Raw genomic sequence first — 27,539 nt, 5'->3', positions numbered from 1 at the left:
GATACAGCTTTCTACCTTTAATAACTCTTGGTTCCCATGTGTGCATCCTCCCTTGTGTTTTTCAGACAGCGAAGGCAGCCAAAAGGTATATAGTTGAGACATCACAAGCGAATGAAAGAGTGGAGGAATGAGGGGAATATAATTAGGAGGTGGGCACCGAGGCAGAATGAAACAGGGGAGGGAAAGCTCTTGAGAGAGAAGCACTTGAGGAAGACCATTAGGGGTGTACTGACAAGATGTAATTTAATTTTTTTAAATCCTCATGATCTGAGGGAGATCCACAAGTGTTGGGAATTCCCATGATATTCTTATATCCTCATATAACTTAGATTTATTTTCAGATTAAAAAAGTTATGAATATCAAAATGATTTTTGAGCTAGATTAGGCAGATTAAGGACATCATGAGTAGCCCATGACGTTTATCAAATCAAGTAGACACTTGAGCACTTCATTAACTTGGTATTTGGGTTCAAACACTGACATAAAGATGGATGTCCAGTCTTTGAAATCCCTACACAATGAAGCTGAATTAAAGGCCAACCTTGTCGGATTCTATAAATTAAGGGACTCTCTGTACCCTGCATATATTATGATGAGGATCTATATTAAATCAGGTGATCAAACACCTCCAACAGATGCCTGACTGAAGAAGCAAAATGCATCTTTTACTTTAAAATGAAATAAAAAATCCTTCCTTGATTTTCTGCTACTATAAGATAAAGATCGTCACAAGTAATATGAAATAAAAATAATAATATAAGACTATATCATGCTTCAGTTTTTCCTCTTAGTGTAAGCATTAATAGTGAACATTAAACACATTTGCAGGCCCACTATAGGCTAAGTAAGGATTTTAAATTGTGGTTTACTTACATCAATGAAAATTGACATCCCCTTCTTTAGCTCCATCTGAGCGCTGGTGTCTTCAGACACACACTGAACCTCCTCTGAACAATCCATCATTCACAATGAAGCTTCACTTGTAAACTGCGGAGGAATGTGTGCGCTCCAACCTCTTATCTGATCAGAGCCACTGGTCAGAGAGCGACTCCGCACACTGTCAAGTCAGCCGGGATGAAACACACCACTTCCGGGACCACATTCATTTCACAACTCAGCCCTTCATTACCAGTATAACACAAGTGGCAGCGCATTTTTCGCTCCTCTTCTGTGTTGTTCGCTTCATCCTTCTGTGGATACTTTGAGGCTACTCTTTGCATCGGGCCTGTACACGACCACGAGTTTCTAAAAATGTATGCTTTTATTTTGAAAGTAGAATCACTATATTTCCTGTCGTGTATTGGCTCATCTCAGTGTTGACACGAGCTGCTGCTTGATGAGTCAAAGCGCATCTCTGTTGGAGCAGCCAAAGAGTCAGATGAAAATGTGTTTTTATTCTGTTATTCTGCTAAATACAGCCTAACTTTAAGTTTAAACGTTAGATATAAGGTAATTTCAGTTTGAATTAAAGAAGTCGATTATAATGACTTTTACCTCTCAAAGTGATTTAGTCTCTTTATTGGAAGGCCATTTCTGACAGGTAAAGAAAACATTTAAGAAAACTTTGCCTGTATAAAAAAAATCCCATGGCAAGTCATAATTATGAAATAAAAGTCGAAATTATGTGGGGAAAAAAGTAAAAATTTTGGATAGAAAGTCGCAATCATGGGATAAAAGTCAAAATTATGAGATAAAAGTCCAAATTATGAGATAAAATGTCATAATTATGAGATAAAAAGTCATGATTATGTGAGAAAAAGTCATGATTATAAGAGAAAAAGTCATGATTATGAGATAAAAGTATAATTTAGTATAATTTTTCTCCTAATTGCAACTTTTTAACTCTTAAGTATGCCTTTTTGTCTCATGATTTTGATTTTCTATCTGATAGTCAGGACTTTTTTTCTCCTAATTTCCACTTTTTAAAATCTCCATGACCATAATTACCGCAGAAATATTTTTTTCATCAGTCTTAGATTTCATCTTATTTTTTTCTTTAATTGGCAGAAATTGGCTTTCATACTTTATCGTTTCCAGCTTTACATGTAGCCTACTCCTTCAAGTTGGCCATAGTGGCAGTGACATAATGAAGCCTAACTAACTGCATTTTACTTAAGTACTATACTTAAGTATAATTTCAAGGTACTTGTACTTACTTGAGTATTTCCATTTCTGCTACTTTATAATCCCACAAAGTGTTGTACTTCTTAATCCACAACATTTACTTGATAACTTTAGTTACTGGTTACTTTGCAGATTGCATGCGGCAACAGAGCCTTGCTTTTGAAAGTCTGCAATCAAATATGTTGGAAAAAGTGTTTTGTTGCACCAAAGAAAGCCTGAAGATGAATTGTATCAGACTGTAGCCAAGAGTCAGGTGTTTCCTCATAAATGCAGAGTGATCCAACTCATAAATCCAACAAACAACAAACCCTTCAACAAACCTGGACTGATTGTACAACTGTGCAACAGTTCCATCTAGTGGACTGTTATTACAGCACAGCAGTCAATACCACCACATAAACAAAATGAACCATGAGCATCTTTCAGTGTGAAGCACTGCATGTAATCTACCTCTACACTACCTGTGACTTCCATGAGACAATGGAGGTGACACAAAGTTTTTTGAGGGCTGGCACATCAGGGCCTTCTTTGCCCACAGCTGGAGGAGCCAGGTGGTAAGCAGTGGTCGATGCATGATTGCACACATTGTCTGCTTCACTCCCTTCATTATGAATTAATGGTAAGCATGCCAAGAAGAGAGATTCCCTTCAGGCTACTATATTATACTGTAAGCTCTCAGAAATACTCTCTAACTCTGTAAACTCCTTTGCATACCCGGAAATCCTGCATAATGTATATTACAAAGATTTTTTAAAATAAAAGATTTTATACATTTTAAAGTGTGATATGACTTCCATAAATGATTGCTTTCCATAGGACTTATTTCCAGTAACATTAAAAGTATATTTAATTACGTACTGCTTAGTATATAAGCAGCCTATAAAGTATTATGCACTGAACGACCTCATAACAACCCACATAAAGCAGTTAAAATTAGCTCCACCTCAACAAAAACTTTCATGTTAACTTGTCCAAATTAATAATCCAGTAATATTAATTATTTAATCACGGTCCCTGTAGGAGGACATTCAAAACAAACAGGTGCATTATGCTTATAATACTAACCTACTTTTACCTCAGTATAAAATGTCCCTAAAATGACCTTTACATCTATGATCTATATTAAAATGTATATTAATACATCAATAACAATACAATAATATAATATATATACTGTATATGATAGTAAATACTCTGAGAGGGGCCATTCTGCATTGTACTTTGAGCAGCCTACTTTAAGTACAGTATGTTTGCAATACTCATGTTTCTTTTACTTTAGTTTTGAATGCAAGACTTTTGCTTGTATTGAGTATTTGGGCATTATGATATTACGTTCAGTGTTGAACACTTGTCATACTTATTTAAAAGTAAATATTTAGTGTTAATTTAGACATAAGTAAAAGATCTAAGTGCTTCCTAATTGATTAACTTGTTCCTGAGCTCTGTGTACCTGCATGTGGTTAGATTTGAAAGCCCTATTAATTAAAGTATTTTAGTATAAATAACTGCAGTGAAATAACACCATGAGGAAGGGAATTGATTTACACTTAGCAGCACATCTGTACTAGTTTATTCTGCTTATGTGGCAGCATATTCGCGGACAGCACAAACCATAGTTCATCCAAAACAAACACAATTTGCTGTTGAATCCCGCGGAAATCTCGCGATGACGACATGACGGCTGTGATTGGACTGGAGCCGCTAAGTGTCGGTCACGTGAGCAGGGGTTACTTGGCATTCTGGGACACAAACACTGCTCGGTATGAAGAGCTTCAACAGCGACAACAGCAGCGGCTTGCACTGTGGACTGAGGGCGACGAGAGAAATAACAACACCCACCTAGCACTGAGAGAGCAAACGGGTTTTCCTTGTCAGGCGTCTGTGTCCGGGCTGTCGCTCTGTTGTCCGGGAGGAGCGGACGGGAAGGCCAGCTACGGCGGTGCGGTCTCTGAAATGCAACGGCGGACTTTATCCACGCAGAGTTATTTAGCTAACGACAGGAGTTAGTTAGCCGAGCAGTGATTTATGCTAGTGTGTTACGTTAGCTGGACGGGCAGTGCTGGCGGAGTCGTAAAAGTTGATGTCCTTGCACCACTTGGATTCTGGTCACCTCAGTCCAAAGAAGTGTTTTGTCGCTGTCTTCACCGCCTCCATCCATTGACTTTACACCGTCCTGAGCGGAGGGGTGACAGCTCTGAATATGGCGTGTGTTTCAGACAGAGATTACAAAACTGGCACTTTTAAATCATTGGACTGGCACGTTGCCCAGCTAGTTTACCCAAGATAAACATTATTAAGTTGGACAATTCGTGTAATGGCTAAGGAGAGTGACGGATTTTGTCTAAGTTCATAAATACCTGCCTCTGTTGGAGATCAACAAATTGCAATTGCTCGACATGGACCTGCGCTGGATGTGAAGACTCACATCTCAAACATCACAGCTGACTCCAGGTCGGACAGTTCACCTGAACCCTGCTGCTGGTCCCCATAGCTTATTTGAGGGCCAACATGTCAATGTCAGGGTCCACGACCGTGCAGCTCTTCACCAAGCTTCTCAAGCATGCTGTGGGCAAGGCGCAGATTCAGCTGAACCGCTGGCTGCAGAGGACTGCCACAGAGGAGTGTGACAAGATTGACATCCTGATATGCAGCGCCTTTGACGAGTCAGGGGCCGGCGTAGGGAAATCAGATGGAGACCCTGAGGTGATCAGTTCCACGGGGGGGACGACCTTCAGCAACAGTGGGGAGTTCAGACACCCCTGCTGTATCACCACCTTCTGCTTCAAGAGCGCCCTGCTGGCATGCATCCTCACCGCTGTGTGCTTCTCCTCGGTTGCCCTCGTTCGCCAATACCTCAAGGATCTCCTGCTCTGGGTGGAGAGCTTGGACAGCCTCGTCGGGGCCCTGCTGTTTATAGTTGGTTTGATTATCGTGTCGTTCCCGTGTGGATGGGGATATATTGTTCTTAATGTGGCAGCTGGCTACCTCTACGGCTTTGTGCTGGGCATGGGACTAGTTATGGTGGGAGTTTTAATAGGGACCTTTGTGGCACACCTGGTGTGCAAACGACTATTGACTGACTGGGTGCTGAACAAGGTGGGGAACAGTGAACAGCTCAGTGCTGTCATAAGAGTGGTGGAGGGAGGAAGTGGACTCAAAGTTGTGGCCTTAGCGAGACTCACCCCCATACCTTTTGGGCTCCAAAATGCAGTTTTCTCGGTGAGTATGGAAACATTTTTACCAGCTTTTCATTTTTTCTTCAGGTGGACCTTAAACAGACAGTCATGTAAATTGTGAATAGGGATTGACTGATTATTGGCCTTGCCGATCATCAGGCCAATTTTCAGCATTTTGCCAATTATTGGTATTATGGCTTTTTTGTTTGTTTGTTTGTTTGTGGTTGTTGATAAAATATGGATTTTAAAATGCACTTCTTTGGCTTTGATGCAGCATTCTGCAGTCTGATCCCAGTCAGTGTCCCGCCCACAACACTATCAGATTGGTTACAAGTCACAAGCCATTCAGCACCGAGTAATCCGATTCTACAAAGTAACTAAAGTTATCAAGTAAATGTAACGGAGTGAAAGTATGAAGTCGCAGGAAATGGGAATACTCAAGTAAAGTACCTCAAAATGGTCGTGAAGTACAGTTCTTAAGTAAATTAAATTTAGTTACATTCCAACACTGGTTCTCTCTTTATACTGAGATTGATATTATAACTACAAGTGTATACCACTTCCAAATATCAGGTATAGGTCTCCTTGATTACCAATAATCTGTTTTGGTTTTGACCCTCAAAAAAACCACATCGGTTGATTCCTAATTAATATGGGTTTAAGCTAGACCTGCAGCGATTAATAGATTAACCGATCAGTTGAACTATCTATTTTGATAATCTTTCCAGTCATTATTCAAGCAAAAATATCAAACATTTGCTCATTTCAGTTTTGTAAATGTGAGGATTTGTTGCTTGTCTTTGACATATGTGATAGTAAATTAGTAAATGAAGAGTTTTGGGGTTTTGAACTGTTGGTTGGACAAAAGAAGCAATTTGAAAGCGTCACTTTGGGCTCGGTTTTAGACTCAACCATAAATGTGAAAATAATTTGCAGATAGGGTTGCAACAGTATCAGATTTCACGGTACAAAAACCACATCAGAAACGATCATTGTTTAACTGTATTGCAGTATACAGTATTACACAGTTATTATTATTATTATTATCAATTACAATCAACCTCAAAGGAATGAAAATGGAAGAGATTTTGTTAGGTTCAACAATCACTTTATTATAATTCCACAAAATATAATTTATTGACAGACATGAAACCTATATATATTATATGATATATATTCAATTATACTAATACAGAAGATTTCAATACCTTAGATAAGCAAATGTACACGGTAAGGTAACTATCCATTGTCATACCTTGAAACCAGTATTTTGCTTCAACCGCTTTGCAGAATAGTCAACATTATCGTTAGTTGTAGCCCAAATTGAAACAGAAAGGTCACAGTAATGGGCGAGCAAGGAGCTGAGCTCATTACTTGTACTCATGACAATCAAACCTGTGCCTTTCTTTATTTTAGAATGAAATGATTTTCTTATTGTCTGCCCAATCTACCACACAGGGGGAATCATAACTAGCCATGAACCAGTCTCTTAAGGAACAAACAGAAGTATTGCATTTAGATGTTTATCATTTTAGTTGTGATGAAGTCTGGACTTTGAACATAGTTGTCGATCTGTTACTTCACTGTTAAAGGCAGACCATAGTCCAATATGAGACATGAAAATGTAAGGCCAGTCTCCAGAGAGAAGAAACTCATTCCTCTTGTAGATAGATGAAGTGCTCCTCTGAAATGGAAGCTGTTGTAGCCTAAGGACATCAATTATTTTATCAATCTGTACTATCAGTATCACATTTTTAGGTCCTATTTTTTTTCTGAACTCAATAATGATCAGGTGACGTTAAGATAATGTAGACTGAATTGTAGACATTTTTACTCGATAAATCTAAAGTCATTGGTTAAGGCAACACACACCATGTGACCTACATAGTAAAGCTAAGCAGCATTAGGATATTGCTTTCAGCTGCACTCCTACACTTAACCTGAGGCCCTTGACCTTCATACATGACATGAATAATTTAGACTCGCTGATTACCCTTCTCAGTCAACTCATTGATACCTCTGAATAGTAAAAGCCTTGAGGGATGCGTTACTGTATTGTAGAAACCAGATGAGAGGTCACGCAACATGAAAAAAGTAATGCCAGTTGTAGTTGAATGATTAATGAAGAATACTGACCTGAGGGTGGACTTGATGTTATGTGGCCATACAGGTTTAGATCTCTAGAGTTGTACAAGTCATACTGCTGCAAAAAAGCATAGACAAAGGATTATACAGTATTGCTCACATTGAGCTGGAATTGCTTCACAAGTGCCACATTTTCAGAATGGTTTCCTCTACATAATTGTTTACATTATAGCCTGTCTCCTAAAGAATATTCATAGAGTTGTGAACACTAAACACTGAAAGCACAACTTTTTGAGTTGAGATATGAGGCTGGTTAAATTGACTCTCACACAATGCATTGCTTTAAAATGACTTGAATGTAAATAACATTGAAATGTGTCTGAGGATGAAGCGGGCAAAAAGGACAAAGTTTAGTTTAATCTTGTTCAATTTGAATGTAGCCTACTTAACACACTGTTTGAGAAGCAAACCACATATTTTAATACTATCAACATGCCAAGAAACGGCTTGATTAAAATGCAGTCAAAGCCATTAAACTTAATATTTCATAGATTCTGTTTCAGTGAATAGTTACATTGGCATTCCCTTTAACTGAAGCCGTTGCACTTTGTTTATGGAAACATATCTGGTGAGAAGAGAATCAAACTAGTGTTGAAGGCAGAAACCAACAGCAGCACAAACATCCAGAAGTGGATGCCAAGTGGGGAGCTTGAAAGGCATTTATAGCTTAAAGCATGAAGGAGTTGATGCACAGGCCTGAGGCTGGAAAAGAAAAAAGGAGATGACGTAAGTGAGTTTCACAAGCACAGTAATTGCATGCTGCAAACCAGGAAGTTTTCTGGGGTGACTGATTTACTTAGACATTTCTCGCCTGTATGGATTTGGCTTTGGCTTTTGACAGTTCTACATAAGCACTCACTATGCAAATCGGAGCCGCATTGACCTAACTCTGGTAAATTTTGAGGCCACAGTTGGAAGAAATTTTACGCTTGACTTCAGTCTATTGAGAGCTGTTTCTTAATAATATTTTGGCCACCATTTTCAGATAGAGGGTTGCAAAATATTAGAAACCATGTTTTATATAGTGTAGCCTAACTAAAAACAGCAATACTCCTACAACCTCCAAAATCATCATAAAGTTGAGTCAACACCTCTTCCGGCATTTTAGGCAGTATCGGAGGCATTTTTGATACTGGTATCGGTATCAGAACGACCCTGCTGCCCTCAGGTAATTGGTTAAAATAAAATTTCAGAAAATAGTAAAAAATCAATCCTGTTCTGACTTCCAGATATAGATAAACTCAGAGGGCTTATTTTATTTATTTCAATCAACAGTCCAAACCCCAAAGATATTCAGTGGACTATCACGTGACAAATGAAAGGATCAAATCTTTACCTTTGAGAAGCGGGAACCAGCAACTCTTCAGCATTTTGTCTTGAAAATGACTCATTTTTTTCTCCGTCAGTCAACGATAAGTGGTTTAATCCTAACCTAGACAGCTGGCAGATACTTATCTGGAGCAAATTGCACATTATATATGACCGACACTTTTAGATAAGTGAAAAGAGTCTTTTGGCACCAGTGAGGTGAGATTACCCAGGAACCAGCTGACTGTAGGTACAAGAAGTACTGCAGGCAGTAAATGTTTGTGCTGCACTCCTACACTGACTGATGGTTGATAAGCATCTCAAATTCTCAATGCTTTGGGCTGTGACTTCAGAGATGAACAGTGAGGCAGGGATATTAGTGTGAGCCAACAAAAATGTAGGTGGTTAGAATCAGGAGCTGACCTGTTGAAGTGCCCTTGAAGATCTGAGATAATTTATTTGTGAATTAATTTGAATGTAGGATGAGGCTTAAGGAGAGTATTTCTGCCTTGTTGGCAGTGATATTGGCATCATAACTCTATGTCTGTGTGTTGATTTGAGGCTTTAAGAAACTGGTTTTATGAGGGTGTTACTGTGTTTGTTGTGAATTAAATGTATGGTTTAATTTAAGTCCTAAGCTAAGAGTAAGACAGTTTGTTATGCTTAACATGAATGATTCCTTTGTATCAGTCCTTCAGGATGGTCAGCAGTTCACCTGTTAAAAGGCCTCTTTCTCAAACAAACCTAGCAGATGGTCTTTCTTTGCCTGACTGACTTAAATGGCTTCTGTTCGTCGTTGCTTCCTTCTTTCAGTTTCATGGCTGGGACATAGCTCTGTGTTCAAAGGTTGAAATGTCCTACTTATGTCAGGATCGTGGCTCAAGCTTTAACAGTAGTTACAACATTGAACTTACTGTTCCAGTCTGCAGAAGTGAAAACGAGGTGTCAAAGTCAAAGGGACAGGCTCTTTACTCTGTGCACAGCTGTCACTGTCACTGGTGTTATTGGTGCTCCACAGTTTGCCAGGGTGAAATCAACAGGCGGGCTAATTGACAGCCTTGTAAAATAAGATTTTTGAGCTGTCTCTCGGCCACTATGTACATGCAAACTCAGTATGAAAAAGGACATCAGCTTTCAAGCAGCTCAGCTACAACTGCAACAAAAGTAGGTCATATTTGTTTCTGTGCCAGTTTGCATTTGTCATATTTCTGTTGCTTACTTCAACTTCTGACAGCTGTTTGTCTTTGAAAATGCAGCTTGTCTGTGTTCGACTCATTGTCATGATTTATGAGATTGTTCCCTTTGACATATTTTAGGCTTACAGAGTCTATGAATCATCTTTATGAATGCAGCTGCATTTTGGGCAAAGGTTGGTCGTCTAATCTGGCTTTGAAATCTCACATATCAGAGCACATTTAGCACCTGTTTTATTGAGACATCTGTCTACCACCTGTAACTCAATTGATGTTAAACTAATTAGCATTTTAGTGTGTCTTTAATTGATATTATTATAATGACAATGCATCAAATGAGAATGTGAAAACAGTGTGACACAGTGAAACTTACAGAGAATTATCACCTGATTCTGCAGCTTCCCTCAGCTTTGCATTACTTTACAGCAAGTTTCAGCGTTCAGGCTGCCACTTTACTGTTTAGGTTCACTAATCTCACTCTGACAGTGTCATTTTCAGTCGTAGAAGTAGGGCTGTGCAATATATAGTTTCAGGATTGGTTACGCAATTTTGACATGTGCAATAGTCAAGATGTGCAATGTCAAGAAAGGCAAATTAACTCAAACCCTTCCTCCTACAACTTTTTTGCTGCTTGATACTGAAGGAAGGCTTGCATGGTACTGATTTCATATTACAATTTTGATTAATTGTAAATTGTGATTGTAATTGTAAAAGCCCTAATATGCTCACAACTTGTGTCTTGTTATTGGACATGTACCAACTAAATTATTATTCAAGATTGGTGGAACCTGAAGAAATCAGGCTGTCGAACAATCGCGCTCAGACCTCAGTGTGAACCTCTTTTTTTTCTTCAAGCTGGTGAAGTGAAAGTCAGTGTGCAGTCTTCACTGGGGAATTTAACCTGCCCTGCCAGAAGCAGGCTAATAAGCTGAATCCCCAAGTTTGCCTGTTTCCTCTGCTACATTTTCACTTCCTGAAATGTAGCCCAGAAGGTTTTCAAACCCAACTCAGCACCTCACTCTGCACCTTGTAATCCATCTTACCTGGAGGCTCATTATTAAGCCAGGCTGATGTTGTATCTTTATGATCTTATTCTTAACAATAAAAGGTGAAACTAGCCATGGGTGGGCCCTTCTACGCCCATACTGGCTCACGGTGAAATATGTATGTGATGTCTGCTCTGCCCTTGGTGTAAGCACTTTCTGGGGATGAGGCTACATTTCACCGTGCCCCCCGCTTCTTTCTGCTGAAGTGGATGGTGCTACATTATAGGGGGTAACCTAAAACGACACACAGACTGCAGGAGTTAGCAAAACAATAGGACAGCTCAGGAAAAATGTTGGTGAACCCTTCTCGGGCGAAGTGGACATATTCAGGTCTCCATGTGTATTTTATTACAGCGGTATAACCTTTAAAACTGCTCAGTGGCCCTGCTCCATCCCTCTGCTGCCATAATTAGCTGATGAAGCAATTGGGGAGTTCATCGTGTGATTTATAGGACCGTATCTACAAGCAAGCATGTTTGTGCAGTGTGCAGATAGGTTAATTATGCCCTGTGCTTCACCCTTTGTTCCAAAGGGTTAACTGTGCACACGTACAACGGCACAGAGGCAAACCTCAAATTTACTACGCAGTCAAGATACCCCACTTCCCGTTTTGTTTACGAGCACAAACTCAGACCTGCATTGCTGCTGCTCTGAATAAATCAGGTCAAGCTGAGGATGGGGTGTTTTTTCACTTGAATTTGCAGATTATCTTGATACACAGGCTTGCAGAAGCGAGTAGGAGGTTCAGTGGGAATTCTCTGTGCGGTTATAAAAATACCAACGACTAGCCCTTCCCTAGTCGGAAGACAGCTGCATTCGCAGGGTGAAAAGAGACTTCAGAGGACATGCGCTTCACAACTCGGGGATGATGGCTGGGAGGAAGAGAGCGCATTCCTTTTCTTGTTTCGCAGCTCTCACAGGCTCACATGTCATGTCTCAGAGATCAGCTGAAGGCGTTTGGACTGTGTTGACACATGGTGTGGACACATCAGTGCCAGTCTCTCAAGGAGAAAGGCCTGTTACATGATTGATTGTTTTGAGGGGAAATTACCTGATAAACTGACTGAGGAAAAGCAGCTTGATTGATTGATTGATCGATAATGTTGGTCCTATGAAGTGTAATCATGCTCTTATTGGTGTGTATTGTGATAACAGGAGAGGGTTTAGGATCTCTCATTGCAAAGAGACACTTGGGCTGGATCTTGCTAAAATGTTTTCCAGCCCTGATGACATTCTGGCTCAGGAGGTGACTTGCAGCAACAACGCCACGGCCCCAGACACACCGCTATCAGCCACTGTGCTGTCACAATGCACACAGTGCACACAGTGCCAAGGTCACATCCTCACACACCCAGCACAGACACACATCGGCTTATGTCATCACTTAATCAAGGGATCAAGGGTGACAGCAATGCAGACACTTGTTTATATTTAGGTTGTTGTAATTAGATATGAAATGAGACATTGGGCTGGATGCTTGATAGCATGTCATAGTTCAGGGTGATTACAGATGATATTTTGATTTCTTATACCATTCCAACCAGGATCTTGCAGATTTTGAAATTAATGAATTTACAGCAGCTTTTATCATCTTATTATTTGTGTTGTTAATGTGAAATATTAATCTGAAACCTTACTAGCAACTACAGCTGTCAGATAAATGAAGTGTAGAAAATACAGTATTTCTCTCTGAAATGTAGTAGAAATTGGAAGAGTCAGAAAATGAAAAACTCAAGGTAAGTACGAGTACATCAAAATTGTATTTAAAATACAGTTCTTGAGTACATGTGCTCAGTTATACTTAAACCCCAGCCTGCACTCAAAACGGTGGCTCTGGGTTGGATGGTTATATACAGGAAAATGCTTCGATTTATTAGTTTTACAAACAGATTTCTTTACGTAGTTGATTAGTAGTTTTTAACTTCAGAACCATAAATGGAGCTCAAGTTCAGATAATGGATCTTTGATCTGATCCCAGTTTTTGTTCAACTTCAAATCTCTCGACTCTTGTTGAAATTTGTATCTCCTTTTTCTGTTCAAAACAGTGAGGTAGTCATGTAGCTTCAGTTTTACCTTTTTGAATATTAGATTCTTAAATATTTATAGTGTGTGTTACTTCACATTTTTGAAAGATAAACCTAATTAGATCCAAAAAGGGATGTGCGAAGACTAGGATTCCACAAAAAAATTTATCATTTGATTCACATGAAACTTTGATGCAAAAAATGCTGTTGAACCTCATTCATAATCTTATATGAATGCATAAATAGAGATTTATGGAGCCTAGGAGGTGACACGGATGTGTGTGGGGTTTTTTTTGTTGTTGTTGTTGTGCGCAAATTACTAAAACCTGATCGAGCCGGCACGCAAGTGCATCGTATGCATGTGTACACAAAACAAAACTAAAACACATCCATGTCACCTCCTGGGCTCCGTAGAGATTGGTTTGTTGAATTGAAATATATTTTTATCATTTCAATGTTGAACTAGTCTAGAGTCTAGTCTAGTCTATAGTCTAGACTATAGTCTAGTTTTTTAGTGTGCATACAACCTTTAATTCTTTCCAAGTTTGTAAGCTGTCTCTCCTTTTTAAGATCACAGACGTGTCCTTGCCAAACTACCTGGTGGCCTCATCTGTGGGTCTGTTGCCCACTCAGCTTCTAAACTCCTACCTGGGCACCACGCTTCGCACCATGGAGGACGTCATCGCCGAGCAGAGCGTCAGCGGCTACTTTGTGTTCAGCCTGCAGGTTAGCAGATGGCAATTAAGTGTGAAGATAATCTTAAATTTCCTGTAATAACCCTGCATTTGAACTTTTCCTGAATTTAACATCAGACATATTTTTCATACCATTTTTGTATTTTAAATGTAAAGTTTACATGTTTAGTTGCATGTCTGGGTTTGCATTTTATTTGTTATCCCTTCACATGTGCTGTATGAACTAGATAGCTCTTTGGGCACACTGATTAATAAGGTACATTTTTAAGTACAACAGGCTTTGAGATGGCAACGGGAAAAACTTGCTTTTCCTCTTGCTATTCATCACAGTGATGAGTAAATCTGCAGAGCTTGTTGATAATACAAAAGGGACATAGCATTCTGCTCCACATCCTCAAACTTAATTAATTTTTTTTTTAGAAGTGCGTCAGTGTTTTTTTTCCTCCTCTACAATCAAAGCATGTCTTGTCTACCAATCCTGTCAAACCTGATCCTAGTGCTAAAGCACTATCTGCTTTTCCTGTAAGGCTGTAGTTACATAAACCTCTGGAGTGGGAATGCTAAGTCTTTGTAGATATGTAAGTTGTGTTCAGCTCACCCCGAGGTCATGAAGCTGTCAGCACATCTCCAAAACCTGTTCAGCTTCATGTGGGGTCAGAGGTCAAGGATCAGTTTAAGATTAAGTGGGTATCAGTGTTTCACCCAGAAGTGAAAGCTTCAAATCAAAAACTGGCCTTTAACATGTTGAAGCTTTTTTTAACACCAGCCGTGGGAAGCTCCATCTGGAACTGCTGATTAAGCCCAGTTATCTTTTACTGTTGTGTACAACCAGAATACATATCACACACACAGTCAAATAATCGTGAAAAATATATATTCTTTACTTTATTTTTATTTGTCTCCCATTACCTTCTCCTTCCAACGGGGATGGACCTTCCACATTAAATACTTTTCTCTCTCAGTGTCATAAAATGTAGTGTTTCCACTGTCAGTTACATTCATTAGCTTGTGTCAGGCCTCTGACTCAGTTTTTAGTGGCCTCATGTTGTCTTTGAGAAATAGCTTGATATTTTGGGAAGCAGTAACTTCCTTGAGTCTTGACTGGTTGCCTTGCAACTACTCAGCCAAGAAGTAAATGGTACATGGTAAATGGAATGTATTTATAGCACTTTTCTAGTCTTAGTGACCACTCAAAGTGCTTTGCAACACAAGTCAGCATTCATCCATTCACACACACACATTCATACACTGGTGGCAGAGGCTACCATGCAAGGCCACCTTCTCATCAGGAGCGATAACTATTCATGCACACTCTCACACAGATGGAAGAGAGACAAGAGGCAATTTGGGGTTCAGTATCTTTTCCAAGGACCCTCGACATGTAGACTGCAGGGGCCGGGGATCGGTGGACAACTGCTCTACCTCCTGAGCCTCAGCCGCTCAATAATCCAGCACATAACCCTGTAAAATGCTAATTGTAGTTTGTTTTTTTTTGTTTTTGTTTTTTAACTCTGACAAGTTAAATAAAGAAGATATAGCTAGTTAATTATAATGCTTTAGACCTGCTGGTAAACAGACTTTGTTTCCTTTTGAACAAAGTTCTTTTGTGGTTGTAATTCAATTAATTGTTTACTATTTAAAACATCAAAAATGTGAGAACATTTTCATCACAATTTCATTCCAGATCCCAGATCCAGTTGCTTCTTTTGTCTAACCAACTGTCCAAAACCCAAAGACTCTTTATTTGTCATAAATGTAAAGCATAAAATTCTTACATTTAAGAAGCTGGAACAAGCAAATGTTGGACATTTCTTCTTTAAAAAATGTTGTAATGCGCTACAATAGATTGGGTATGAATGTGTATCAAATTTATTTCGTCTCTAACAAAATTTTAGCAACACCTCACAATATATGAGTTTAGCTCACCACCACAACAAAAATTTAAACCTTAAAACTTGCTACAAAAGTAAACAAACTAAAAGTGACTGATGTGTGCAGCTGTGTTGAACAGAACATCATGACTTCCTCCTCTGTCGTCCGCAGATCGTCATCAGCATCGGCCTGATGTTCTACGTCGTGCACCGGGCTCAGGTTGAGCTCAACGCAGCCATTGCCGCTTGCCAGATGGAGCTGAAGTCATCACACATGAACGGAAACTCCACAAATCACGGCGGCTTCACCTACTGCAGCAAGAGAGCGACAGCTGGTAGTGGAAATTGCGTCAACGTGGTGTGACGAGGCAGCAAGCTCGTACGGGTCGGTCCCCGAATTGTGAGACTGCAGAGCCTGAGGGAACCAACTGAGTTTAGACGTCTTCTGAAAAATGTTGGTGGTTTTTAATTTTCGACATCGTACTCTGACCGCCCTGAAGTCTTTAGTCGGTACAGTGTTTCAGAAGTGTAGGACCACGCACCTTTGGGGAAAAAAAGGTGCGGACGGGAATGATTTTGCGGTACATCTTGTTGGGAGATTTTGTTTAGTCTTTTTAATTATATTCATTAAGATACTTCTTAACATTTATTCTGTTACAGGAGATGTCAATGAAATAATGATGTTTAGAGATATCAGAGGTGGCTGAGTGAGTCTTTAATAAACAACAGCGAGGCATTAACTGCCTGCTAACACTATGAATGTGCAATCTGGAGCTTTCTAGAGAACCAAGGAATTGTTTTTCCATTTCAGTGTCAAAAGAATGCCAACCTATGCACCTTTCTTTCATACTACATCCGTTTTCTTTAGAGATTTTATGATTTGTCGTCATCCACTGCTCATTCACAGTACAAATAATAAGGGCATTAATGTTTATTGAAAGATTTGGCTGTGTAGTACGGTTCATTGTGTTCAAGTGTCTTATTTTTGGACTGTGGAGAGAGGAGCATGAGCGGCCTCTTTGGCTGTGTGATTTCTGCTGGCTTACGACCACATCAGCTGAATCGGCCTCGTCTGCCCGGAGAACGTTTTAATGCTTCTGCAGTTTTGATAAGAGCAGCTGGAGAGGAGAGCAGATTTCACAGCAGGAGACTCAGGAATGTTCTCTGCCAGGAAAGTTGAAGTGCAGCGTGATCAGCAGCCACATGCTCCACTACAGAAAGATTCCCACACCCAACTGCAACTGAGATGTCAAGCTTTCCTGTAAATGTTTATAATTCACTTGGATTTAACATTTTTATTTGGCTGTGAGATTATCCATTAAGATTATTACTAAGTTTTTGCTTCAGATCGTAGTTTTGACAATTCTGTGCAATATGAGGAATGGTGACAAAATGGCATGAATGTCATATTTCAGTGCTGAAACCAAACTAATCACAAATGCTCTCACGCAAACAAAATAACACAAACCTAAGTCTGTGTTTATTTTACTTACATTATAGACAAGTAAGCTCGATGAGATGAAGAGGCTGTTATTTTTTATGTGCCATAATTTGACAAAGCTTACCCGACGCCATGACACTGGCCCCACCTGAGCTGAGGCCACACGTGACTTATGACTTACTTTATTACTTAACGTTGCTGGTAATTATAGAAATGATCTGTGAAAGATTTTTTTATGTTTTAGTTCTTAATAATACAGAAACGAAGCGCTCATGCTATAGGTTCTTTTGCACAGTCCACTACAACAGATAAGCATTATTTTCACAAGCTAGGAAGGGGTTTGGTTGGTCAGTAGTGGAAACTGATGTGTCTCAGAAGCCGACAATCAAACACAACATGGACACTAAGTGATGAATGTCATAATACATTTTATTTTTACATGAATTATTGTGATGCTGCTCCTCAGACAAAAGTCTGATTGAGGAATAATAAGGGCTCCTATATGAAATATCCATCTTTATGTCCCTGTATTTGTTCACTAAAGCCTTTTTTGTAATGCTGGCAAAACTTATTGTTTTTTTATTTTAATTTTTGTACTTTTTTTTTTTCTGTCTTTGAGCCAGATTTAATGTTCTCCCAAACACATTCCATGCTGTCTAGAGTTATTTTCATGATAAACGTTGGTTGAAAGGGCCCCTTCCTGTCTCAATTTAGCAATAATGTTTGAAAGCAAAAAAAAGATATATAGATAATCCCACCAATAAGATCTTTAGCCAAGTGTTGGGGATAGCTGTTTACTACCATTGTTAAAGGTTTTTCTCTCTAAAGTGAACAAAAACTGCATTTGAGTCGTATGTCGATCTATGTTCCACTGTAAGGTTGAGTGTCAATATTCCCAGATTTGTTTTACAGTCTTTAAGCTGCCTGTTACCTCCCGCTGCCTCTGACAGACATTTCTGCGCTGCCAACAAACATCTGTGATCAGAACAGCTTGTAGCACCTTATTTGGAGAGTCCCTAAGCCTTCTGATCGCTTATTGATCTTTAGCGATCAGCCTCTCACTTCTGTCATTTAAAAAATCTTATGAATCCAACCCAAACATTTCCAAGTTTTTTACTTGAATTGAAAGTTTACTTAAAGAGAGATGAGTACATTTTATGCATGCAAGATTTATAAAATCTGCTCACTACTCTCACTTTCTGAAGGCTGGACATAATTCATTCTCAGTTCCTGGTGAGAAAATCTTGTAAATACACCTTTGTGTTCACCTGACAGTGCTCCAAACAAAGTGTGATTCGATGAAGCTGTTCTGCTCAGACGTGGAAAAAGAAGCGAGACCGTGTTTATTGCAGAAACCCAATACATGAAACCTGATCGAACACACACAAAGTATTTTAGTCTCAACTGGGATTTTGAAAACGTGAGATTGTGGAAAAATGAGCAGTTTTACAGTAAAGGCTTTGGTTCTTCCTAGGTGGGCTCTACTTAACTTAGATATAGTTATGCAACAACTGATTCCTAAGGGAAGTATATTTCATAGACACCCACACAAGACCTGAATCTGGGATGTAACTGCACACCTGAGCTGTTCCAGAGGAGGACAGTGTGATATCAGTGACTTCAAGGGTCAAGTTAAGGGTCTCGTTTGGTGCTATGAAATGCAATACTTCCCATCTGTATCAAGTGCATTACACATATGCTGTATTTTGTAATACAGAGAATTTTACAGTGTATAAATATTGATATTTATCGCTGTACGATGCTTGTTCAGTGTTATTTATGAGAGAGAAAATAAAACCTGTCTGACTTTGTTACAAATGATTTGTTCTTTTTTTATTAACTTAATACTATTTCAGTTGCATACATTTTGTTTTTATGACACGTCATTGTGACTGTTTTGAGAAATTGAGCTGCAGTTGCAGGAAAACAAGTTTAAATGATCGGGAAAAACTAGCCAAAGTTAAAGGTACATTATGTTAGAATATTAGTCTAAAAAATTACAATTATTACAGAGTGTGAAGAAAAAACAGTTCCGACCTTTTGTCAAAGACTTAGCTTGCTAAGTAGCTAGCCCTGGGCTCCTTTGTACCACAAGAGGTGTTAGTCCAAAAGTAAACAAAACTAACACTCCTCTGCTCCAAGCTCCCAGTCCGGGCAGATAGGAACGCCAGCTGCATGGCTAGCTGAGCTAACTAGCTAATTATAGCTACAATTAGAAGCAGTTAGCAGTTACTCTGGTGATGTGCTGTGGTTTGGAGTATGGATTCAACACATGGTCAATTCTTACATAAGTCAGCTTTAAAGGAATGACTATTTTGCTTTCTTACTATAAAAGCTTATTTCCCAAAAAGTCGACCTTTTAAAATCTTATATCCGGTCCACTCTTCTTTTGTTAAATAATTTACAGCTCGGTAAACTTTAGTATTAAACTTTCTGTGACCCTGTTATCAGTGAGGAAACTCTGACTTCCCAACAGATGTTTTCACACAGATGTGTTAAAAAGCTTTCCATCTCTGTTGAGCTTCCACACATTTAATTAAATGCCTTTTCTGTCACATCATAACCCCCAAATCCTGGCATGATTCTCTGAATATTACCTGGCTTCTTCCCTGACCCTTTGAGAGTAATGAGAGACAAAATGTTCTCACTCAGACGGTTTCCCCTTATCCTGCAAACCTCTAAATAACTGTCAGTCCTCAAATATGCAGCAGCAGCAGCACTGTACGGACAGAAATATTGCTGGCTTCTGGGGCAGTTTGTCACAGCGATTTTGAAGGGAAGTAGTGATGGATGTGGCGGTGGTGATGGAGAGTGGAGCAGCACTTACGCTTGCCCTTGCCTTGCCTGTGACAAGCTATCTGTACAGGGGGAGGTGGGTATTAGTGTGGACGGTGTCTGACAGACAGGGTCCAGATAGATTCTGCTTGTCAACAGTGCAGTGCCACAAACACACACACACACACAGTGGAAAGGTTGCCCACAGCCATCTGCTCACCCCCTAAATACAACAAAAAACACAAAAACCCAGCCACAGCCTATCAATCAAACAGTAACAGATCAGACTCCCTTTGCATTTTACTGCTTTGTCTGCTACCAGGGGCCGCAGCACAGATTCATCTGCTGCTCTTCACACAACCCTCCGATCTCTTCCGGGCTCGGGTCAGATCTGTGTCCGATCCATCATCATCCAACCCTGCCTCAAAGGACAAACCTCATCCCAGAGCCTCCCCGCCAGCACATGGATACGTCTAACACAAGAACATTCATCTTGACGGGCCTCAAATCGGAGCCCTAGTTCTCACTGAGGGCTACGCTTTTGGAGGAACACTCCAAAAATACATCTGTGAGGCTTGTTGCTGCTCGAAAAACACATCTAAGAGGGCAGTTGTAAAAGAAAGAAAAAAAGGCAGGGTTTGTGAAATGATCTTGGAATACGTTCACACAGCGTTCCAGAGGGAAACTCATGATGTGGATGTTTATGGATTTGTGGAGGAGGAGGAGGGGAACGATGATGCTCGAGGCAGACGGATAGATCACATGACCACTTTCTTGGCCCAGACAGCTGTTGCCTCCATCTGTACCATCACTGACATGCTGCTGTTCTCGTCCTCTGTGCTGTAGTGGGAAACTGCTCGGTGCACGAACAGGACAAAATAGTGCACACCTAGAGGACCATGGGAAACAATTTCTCTTTGATTTCTGACTATGTTTTGTTGCTCATAAGCACTAATAACCCCTGTGGTGTCAATGAGAATGCAGGTCTTTTTATTTTCTGTTTTCTGTTGTATGTCTCTGTCATACTAATCTATTTTAAAGGATAAATTCACCCTAAAATGAAAAATTATCATTATCTACTCATCCCCATGTAGATGAAGAGTCAGGTGAAGTTTTGTAGGATTTCTGGATCAAAATAGTATTGCAGCATTCTCCTACATACATGAAGTCAATGGGGACTTTGTTTTGACATATATTTATATTTTGGAGACATCTATGGAAGTTAGCATGCTAAACAGCTAGCCCCATCCTATTCCAAGCTTCTGTGCTCGCAGTGTTAGCACCAACACTCCCATAGTGCTCCAAGATCTTCGCACTTACCCCTAGCTGCACGTCTAACTGAGCTAACTGAGCTAACTAGCTAACGGCAGCTACAATTAGCAGCAGAAAGTGGGTAAATTCAACAGGCAGCGAATTCTTACATATTGCACCTTTAAAAATGGTATAAAATAACATCTTTTCAATTCAATTTGGGATCTCGGGCTTTGAGCCATTTTATGTTTTCAGTTGTTTATTTACATGGTTGAAAACTTAATTACAACTGAAATCTACTGACCAAATCTTGTTTTTTTCTTGCAGGTGTACACAAACCCAGGATCTATCAAGAGGTTCAGTTCAAAGTTTCTTAGTCTAATCCAATCAACAGAGCACTCAGTGAAAAAAGACAGTGTGTTAAATTTTGATTACATGACCTTGTCTGACAAGAATCATTCTCAGAAGGCGATAAAAAGTGAAAGCTCATTTCTCAATGTTTAAGGCGTTAGGTGAACTCGTCAGAGCTGGACAGACTGGCTACATGTGTCCTTGCTAATCAGAAAACCAGTGAGCGGGGGGACGAACGAGGGAGGGAGGTCTGTTCTGATGACGCCTGCGCCCAGGGAAGAGTCACATCTGTGTCCTCTCTCCTAAGGTCAGCTCTTCTTCACTATGCTGTCTGCCCGCCCAGCAAACATTGAAACACACTCCCAGATTTGAAGGCTGCGTTACAGGGAGAGGTGAGGGAGACGACTTGACAGTCTGCTGGCAGAGACTGTGAGGAGGAGGTCACATCTGGCTTGAGGTGGAACTGAGGTCAAAATGTAGGATAAAGATTAAAGGTGCTATTAAATCATTTACTACAGTTTCTCTGCCTTTTCACAACAGAAATGACAAAGCAGGAACTGCACTTACTGATGCATTTGAATGGTACAGAGCCAGCGTGAATACACTTCTCCTGTTTTTACAAGTCAAAATGTCTGCTGTGGGAAGGCCCCACGTTCACACTAACATAGATTACATAATCCTACATCTGTTTTGTTCCATCAAACATTTCTTTATTATATGCAGTGTTGCCAAATTGGACGGTTTTCAGGATATTTTAATCTATTTGGAGTGGCTGTGATAAGGCTGTGTTCAAATAAACTGGCCCCTCCTCTGATTATAAACAGGGCTGAGTTTGAGATCCAACAGCTGTTGGCCGTGTTGTGGAAATCTAAAATTCCAATTCTTGACAAACAGAGACAAAAATATCACTTACAATATTGTCATCCCTTTATTAACGCTCAGAGCATGGCACACAAAACAAAGGTTAGTATGGCCATGCACCATGATCTGTTCACTCCGGTAAAAGGTCACACGGGATTCAGGATAATCAAACTTAATGGGGATTGAACTTGATTACATTATATATGTGCTATAAAGATAGTCAAACATTATTATGCATGTGATATGTAGCCTGTAATTTCTCTCACAACCAGCAAAACAAACTACTACTACTTAATACAATTAGTTTGAAACGTCCCTTTAAAGCTATTATTTGGTCATAGTTCTGTGATGAAAAATTTGCAAAAGTTTACACCTGTTCAGATATGTAAAGTCCCAGATATTCATATGACCTTTAATGTAAGATTGTCCATAATATCCACACTATCAACAACACTGTGTATGGAAAAAACATTTAATCACATGGATATTTATGCTCATATTCAACTATTGATGTGATGTCTGTTTGATTTTATATTCACATTTGTGCACAACTGTGAGGAACAGATAACAGAGCGTTGGTTCATAGTTTATGGACAAATAGCTTAAATTACAAGTGGATTCACCACTCAGACTCAAACTGATCAAATTGAATTTCTTGATATGTTAATAGTGAACCCTGGATCATCAGAAAATGTCAATGCAATTCAACTCTGCAGTGTCCTCTAGTGGTCAGCAGCCAGAACTACATAAATATACAGGGCTGCCCATACGACTTTCTGACTATGACAGTAGACTTTAGTTCACAACAGCTATAAAAAGTTGAGAGAAAAATCTCATAACTTTCCTGAATCAAGAATACATGATGAATCCAACATTGACAAGAAGACAAAAAAATCCCTTGTGGTGAGATTGTTCTGTCAACTTCTGCTTCAAAGACAAAGAATCAACTTTACGCCTCAACTGTAAAATTAATCTCAAAACACAACAGTCTTGTGTATTTTTACATTTATTGATACTTTCTACGTTTCTTTAGCAATTTTAGGCACAGGGGGAAAAAACTTGAGCAGAGACATTACAAGATAAAACTTATCAAATCAAGATTTACAGGTAACAGACCCCAGATGAGGTCAGAACATCTTCTTTCACAGAGAAAGTGTTACTGTGGTCTGAACCCAGCACTGACATGGTTCATGCTGGGACTGTAAAACCCATAAGACAAACTGAGAGCACTAAACAAAGATGTAACTGGCATGTTTCAGCTTGTTTTAAACATTTCTACCCAGCAGAGAAGCTACAGTAGATTCCCCAGTGATCACTTGTGTAGCGTCCACAGTCCAGCTTGTCCAGTCCCACCAGGGCCATGTGATCTGGGGCCAGATGTTGGACGCCATCCTTGGTAGCGGGGCGGAAGTAGACCCGGTCGAAGCGGCAGCGACTGATGTAAGGAACAGTCTTGTTGGTGTTGGCTTTGGTGTCCCACGTGTAGCGGCAGTGCTCCTGCCTTCCCAGTCGCTCCCACACATCACAGACAGTGGAGGGCAGACCCACCTTGGCCACCTGAGATGGAGCCCAGAGAAATAATTACTAAAGACGGACACTAGGGAAATAAATTAAGTGTTAACATGTTTGTACCATATTGTTGCAGATGTTATTTGGACTTTTGAGTCATCACACATCATATTTTTTTTAAGTTGCACATAGACAAACGACTCACCTCAGTGTCCCTCAGGTTCGTGTCCCCTCCAAACAGGACGGTGACATCATCTGGTGCCTCTCTCATCCTCTGCATCACCACTCGCAGCTGTTTCATGCGCTCCTCTGCGTGGCCTTTACAGCTCTCCATGTGGGACGTCATCAGACAAAACTTCTGGCCTTTGAAATCCACCTGATTTCAAAGAGAAAAAATCCAACCTTGTATCAACTAGTGTGAGCTGAATGTTAGCACATGACAATGAGAATTTTGACAACTACGTGTGCACAAACCTGAGCTACGAGGAGATTCCTCATCATTTGAGTGGTGGGGTAAGGTACTATCTCGCTCTCCCGGAATTTGACTCGCGACTTCTTCAGCATCATTCCAGTGAAGTAATTCTCTTCACCACCTGGACGGTACAAGTTAAGAGGAGGGATATAACTGTTGAGCTCAGCCTAAGTTGATCCCATATTCTGTATCCTTCTATATCCTTACATTTAAGAAGCTGGAACCAACAAATGTTTGACAATTTTGCTTAAAAATGACAATTTTTAACCCAATTATCAAAATGTTTGCATGTGTCCCAGTAAGTCATGACAGTGTCTCCAAAGTGAGCCTCCAAATGTGACATGTCACAAAGTATTGAGAAAAAAATGCCTATTGAACATACCGTACCTTCAATGATTAGGTAGCTCACAGCCCGTTTCTTTAAATACTGGACGTAAGGTGGGATGAGCTCTTGTAGGAACACCACGTCGGGAGTGTATCTACATGAAAAGAGGATTAACTTTTCAAAAATCGTGTGCCTTCCCTCTTTATAACTTCTCCAATGTCCAATATGTGACATTTGCATCCTTGAGCTACACTGTATCTCCTCTATCAACAGAGTTTTTAGAAGATTGGATTGCCTGCTAACAAATGAAACAGAAACAGAGTAACAGAGGAGCTTACAGGACTAAGAAGGAGCACAGTCCTCTGGCGCGTTCTGCAAGGTTGTCTGTATCGAGTCCATCCACGTTCCAGGAGATCAGTGACAGCTTTTTATCATCTTCTTCTGAGGGTTTCCTCGTGGAGGCTGGGCTGTCTTCAGTCAAATCTATACTGGAGATATTTTAGAGACTATTAATTAAGTTGATAACTGTTGGTAAAAGAGTCATGGTTAAATCTCATCACACACAGTAATGCTGAGAGGGAGAAGACAGCAGACTTACCAGGCTCCTCCTGGAGGCTTTTCCTCAACCTTCTGCCTCTTTGGTTTGGGGCTGGTCTCTCTTTCTGGGGAGTTTCCTACTTCAAATGCTCTCTCCAAGTCAGCCTCAAAGAATGAGTTCAGGGCCCTCTAAAAGACAAATGGTGGGTAAGGAAATTTAGGCCCAACTGTCTGAAGATTCACATGCAATCTATAACAGATTTGTAGCAATTATTAGCACACTTTTAGTATCTGAGGCTGACCTATGAAGTGAGAAAAGATGCAGGAGTGTTAGCCACCAGCTGTAGCATTCTGTATCTGGCTGCAGCAGTATCCTAGCTAGGTAATGTCACATCTGTGAAGCCTCGGGTGGTGTACTGTAGCTACTGTACCTCCATCTCCCATTCATTTTCAGCCAGGTAGCATTGAGCCACAGCGCTGTCAGTCCCCGCTATAGCTGCAAACTCATCGCAGAGACGACCTCTGTTTTCTTCCACATTAGACACTGACGGCTTGTCTGAGTCCGATGTAGAAGCCATATTTTCTTGCCAATAGTTTTACTTACAAAACTACACAAGAGAAGTTAGCGTTAAGTTGGATGCAAATATGTTTTCATGTTGCTTCTTCTCTACAAGTTATCTCATGTGTACCACTGAAAGGCTTCCGGGTAAACTTGCTAGTTACAAATAAATATCAATCCCAGCGCGGCGAACTGTGCTATGTGTGATTATAAGTGAACAACTATAAGCTATGTTATTTATTAATTAATATCACCACATATTGTTAGATGCTTCGTGTATTTTCCTTCCGAAATTAAATTCTGACCTAAATGCAGTTAAGCTAGCAGTTTAGCATTTGGTTTCGCCCGGACAATTCATCGAACGGAACAGCTTCCGGTAAGAAGTAAACAGAAGTTTGACATTGGTCACTGTCGTAAAATATGGCGTCGTTGTCTTTAAATACGATAAAACAAATAATGAGAGCAATGGTCGACAATCGAGGTTTCGACAGAGTCCTGCAAAAGGTAAATGTACACATTATGCGACATTAAAACGCGACAGGTTTCCTAGCTTTGCAGCCGGTTCGTCCGCATTGTCGCACTGTCTCAGATAGCTATGTGTTTTCCTCAGGTGGAGGTCTTGTCTGCCACTCCAGGTAAGGTGGTGTGTGAGATGCGGGTAGAAGAGGAGCACACCAACCGTGGAGGGACGCTACACGGCGGGTTGACAGCCACCCTGGTCGATGTGATCTCCACCATGGCTATCATGAACAGTGAGAGGGGAGCACCAGGAGTCAGTGTGGATATGAACATAACGTGAGTCTACACAAAGCTAAGAGTGATGACCCACCTGATCTCCAGAAAACATTGGCATCACCTGTAGATCAACGTGTGAATTTTAATAGACATTTAAGCTCTCAAATGGACAAATATATCTAAGGATTGCATTGGTTGTGGGGTTTATAACTTCATATGTAATGCAATGAATGAACTTTCATAGATGGCAGAAACATGGACCAGAGACTTCCCACTTTAAGGAGTAGTGCTCATTTCTTGATTTGTTAAATGACTCTTGCTCTTTGACAAGGTGTTGACTGGCTAGGATTATAGAAATACTGCTGTTATCAAACAGATAATCTCTAAAAATATTTTTAGATGTTTTAAGTTATCTTTGAGTTAACCCTGTTGTCATATTTTATGTACATTTTAGTATTTAAAATAAATTACAGAATTTTATCCAATTACTTTATCAGCATATAAAACACCATAATATGTACGTGTTAAATTGTTGAATGTAAGGTCAGGTCTTGTTTGTAAAAACCCCTAAAAGTCCAAGAAAAAAATAGGGGACATGATCTCAGTGTCCTCAACTGTACCCGACAATGTTTGGCGTCAGCTTGCTCTGAACTAAAATGAATTTTAACTCCACACTTCTGAGTTCTATCATTCCCATTCAAAGTGACCTTGGCCCTCAGTGTGTTAACCAGGTGAGATTGAAGATTAACTTCATAAACTACAAATGACTGGGAACAAACGTCAATGTCTTACAGATACATGACCGCTGCAAAGATGGGAGAGGACGTACTCATCACTGCTCAGGTTCTGAAGCAGGGGCGGACGCTGGCGTTTGCCACCGTAGACCTCACCAACAAAGCCACGGGGAAGATCATAGCACAAGGAAGACACACTAAACACCTTGGCAGCAGCTAAACTGTCTCCACTATGTGCCTTTTTGTAAATCACATATCATGTAACTATACTGTCAGAACAAATGAAGATGTAAACTAACCTCTGCCTGTAAATAGTGTAGTAAACAGTGTTACATATTCGTCATCAACACTACTGTATCAGTGGTACCGTCTCATGCACATGCAATAAAACAAATGGACAACAGAT

General features: G+C 40.1%; 4 protein-coding genes across 4 annotated transcripts in view; 2 read left to right on the top strand and 2 right to left on the bottom strand.

The window, feature by feature from the left end:
* The window catches only part of necab1 (N-terminal EF-hand calcium binding protein 1), a 28,908-nt gene extending 27,947 nt beyond the window's left edge, over window positions 1-961 (bottom strand). Inside the window, exon 1 of the mRNA XM_073463137.1 lies at window positions 875-961. Coding sequence (XP_073319238.1) covers window positions 875-961 — 87 coding nt within the window. The remainder of the gene's footprint in view (window positions 1-874) is intronic.
* A 2,932-nt stretch (window positions 962-3,893) lies between these two features.
* tmem64 (transmembrane protein 64) lies at window positions 3,894-18,842 on the top strand. Its single transcript, XM_073463136.1, has 3 exons — window positions 3,894-5,344; window positions 13,588-13,743; window positions 15,756-18,842. The coding sequence occupies exons 1-3, from the start codon at window positions 4,634-4,636 to the stop codon at window positions 15,945-15,947; spliced, it is 1,059 nt and encodes a 352-aa protein (XP_073319237.1). The 5' UTR covers window positions 3,894-4,633; the 3' UTR covers window positions 15,948-18,842.
* Window positions 18,843-23,250: 4,408 nt separating this feature from the next.
* Window positions 23,251-25,777, bottom strand: tdp2b (tyrosyl-DNA phosphodiesterase 2b). The gene is made up of 7 exons (XM_073462892.1): window positions 25,537-25,777; window positions 25,167-25,294; window positions 24,907-25,056; window positions 24,631-24,722; window positions 24,246-24,364; window positions 23,977-24,147; window positions 23,251-23,819 (listed from the first exon to the last, which is right to left on the bottom strand). The coding sequence occupies exons 1-7, from the start codon at window positions 25,681-25,683 to the stop codon at window positions 23,538-23,540; spliced, it is 1,089 nt and encodes a 362-aa protein (XP_073318993.1). The 5' UTR covers window positions 25,684-25,777; the 3' UTR covers window positions 23,251-23,537.
* Window positions 25,778-26,036: 259 nt separating this feature from the next.
* On the top strand, window positions 26,037-27,538 carry acot13 (acyl-CoA thioesterase 13). The gene is made up of 3 exons (XM_073462894.1): window positions 26,037-26,168; window positions 26,275-26,459; window positions 27,194-27,538. Exons 1-3 carry the CDS (start codon window positions 26,085-26,087, stop codon window positions 27,351-27,353), a joined length of 429 nt encoding a protein of 142 aa, XP_073318995.1. The 5' UTR covers window positions 26,037-26,084; the 3' UTR covers window positions 27,354-27,538.
* Window position 27,539: the final 1 nt, after the last annotated feature.

Source organism: Pagrus major, chromosome 3 (genome assembly GCF_040436345.1).
Source record: "Pagrus major chromosome 3, Pma_NU_1.0".
Taxonomy (NCBI): Eukaryota; Metazoa; Chordata; class Actinopteri; order Spariformes; family Sparidae; genus Pagrus; species Pagrus major.
The sequence above is the reverse complement of the archived record's forward strand: the minus strand, read 5'-3'. Positions and strand labels throughout refer to the sequence as shown.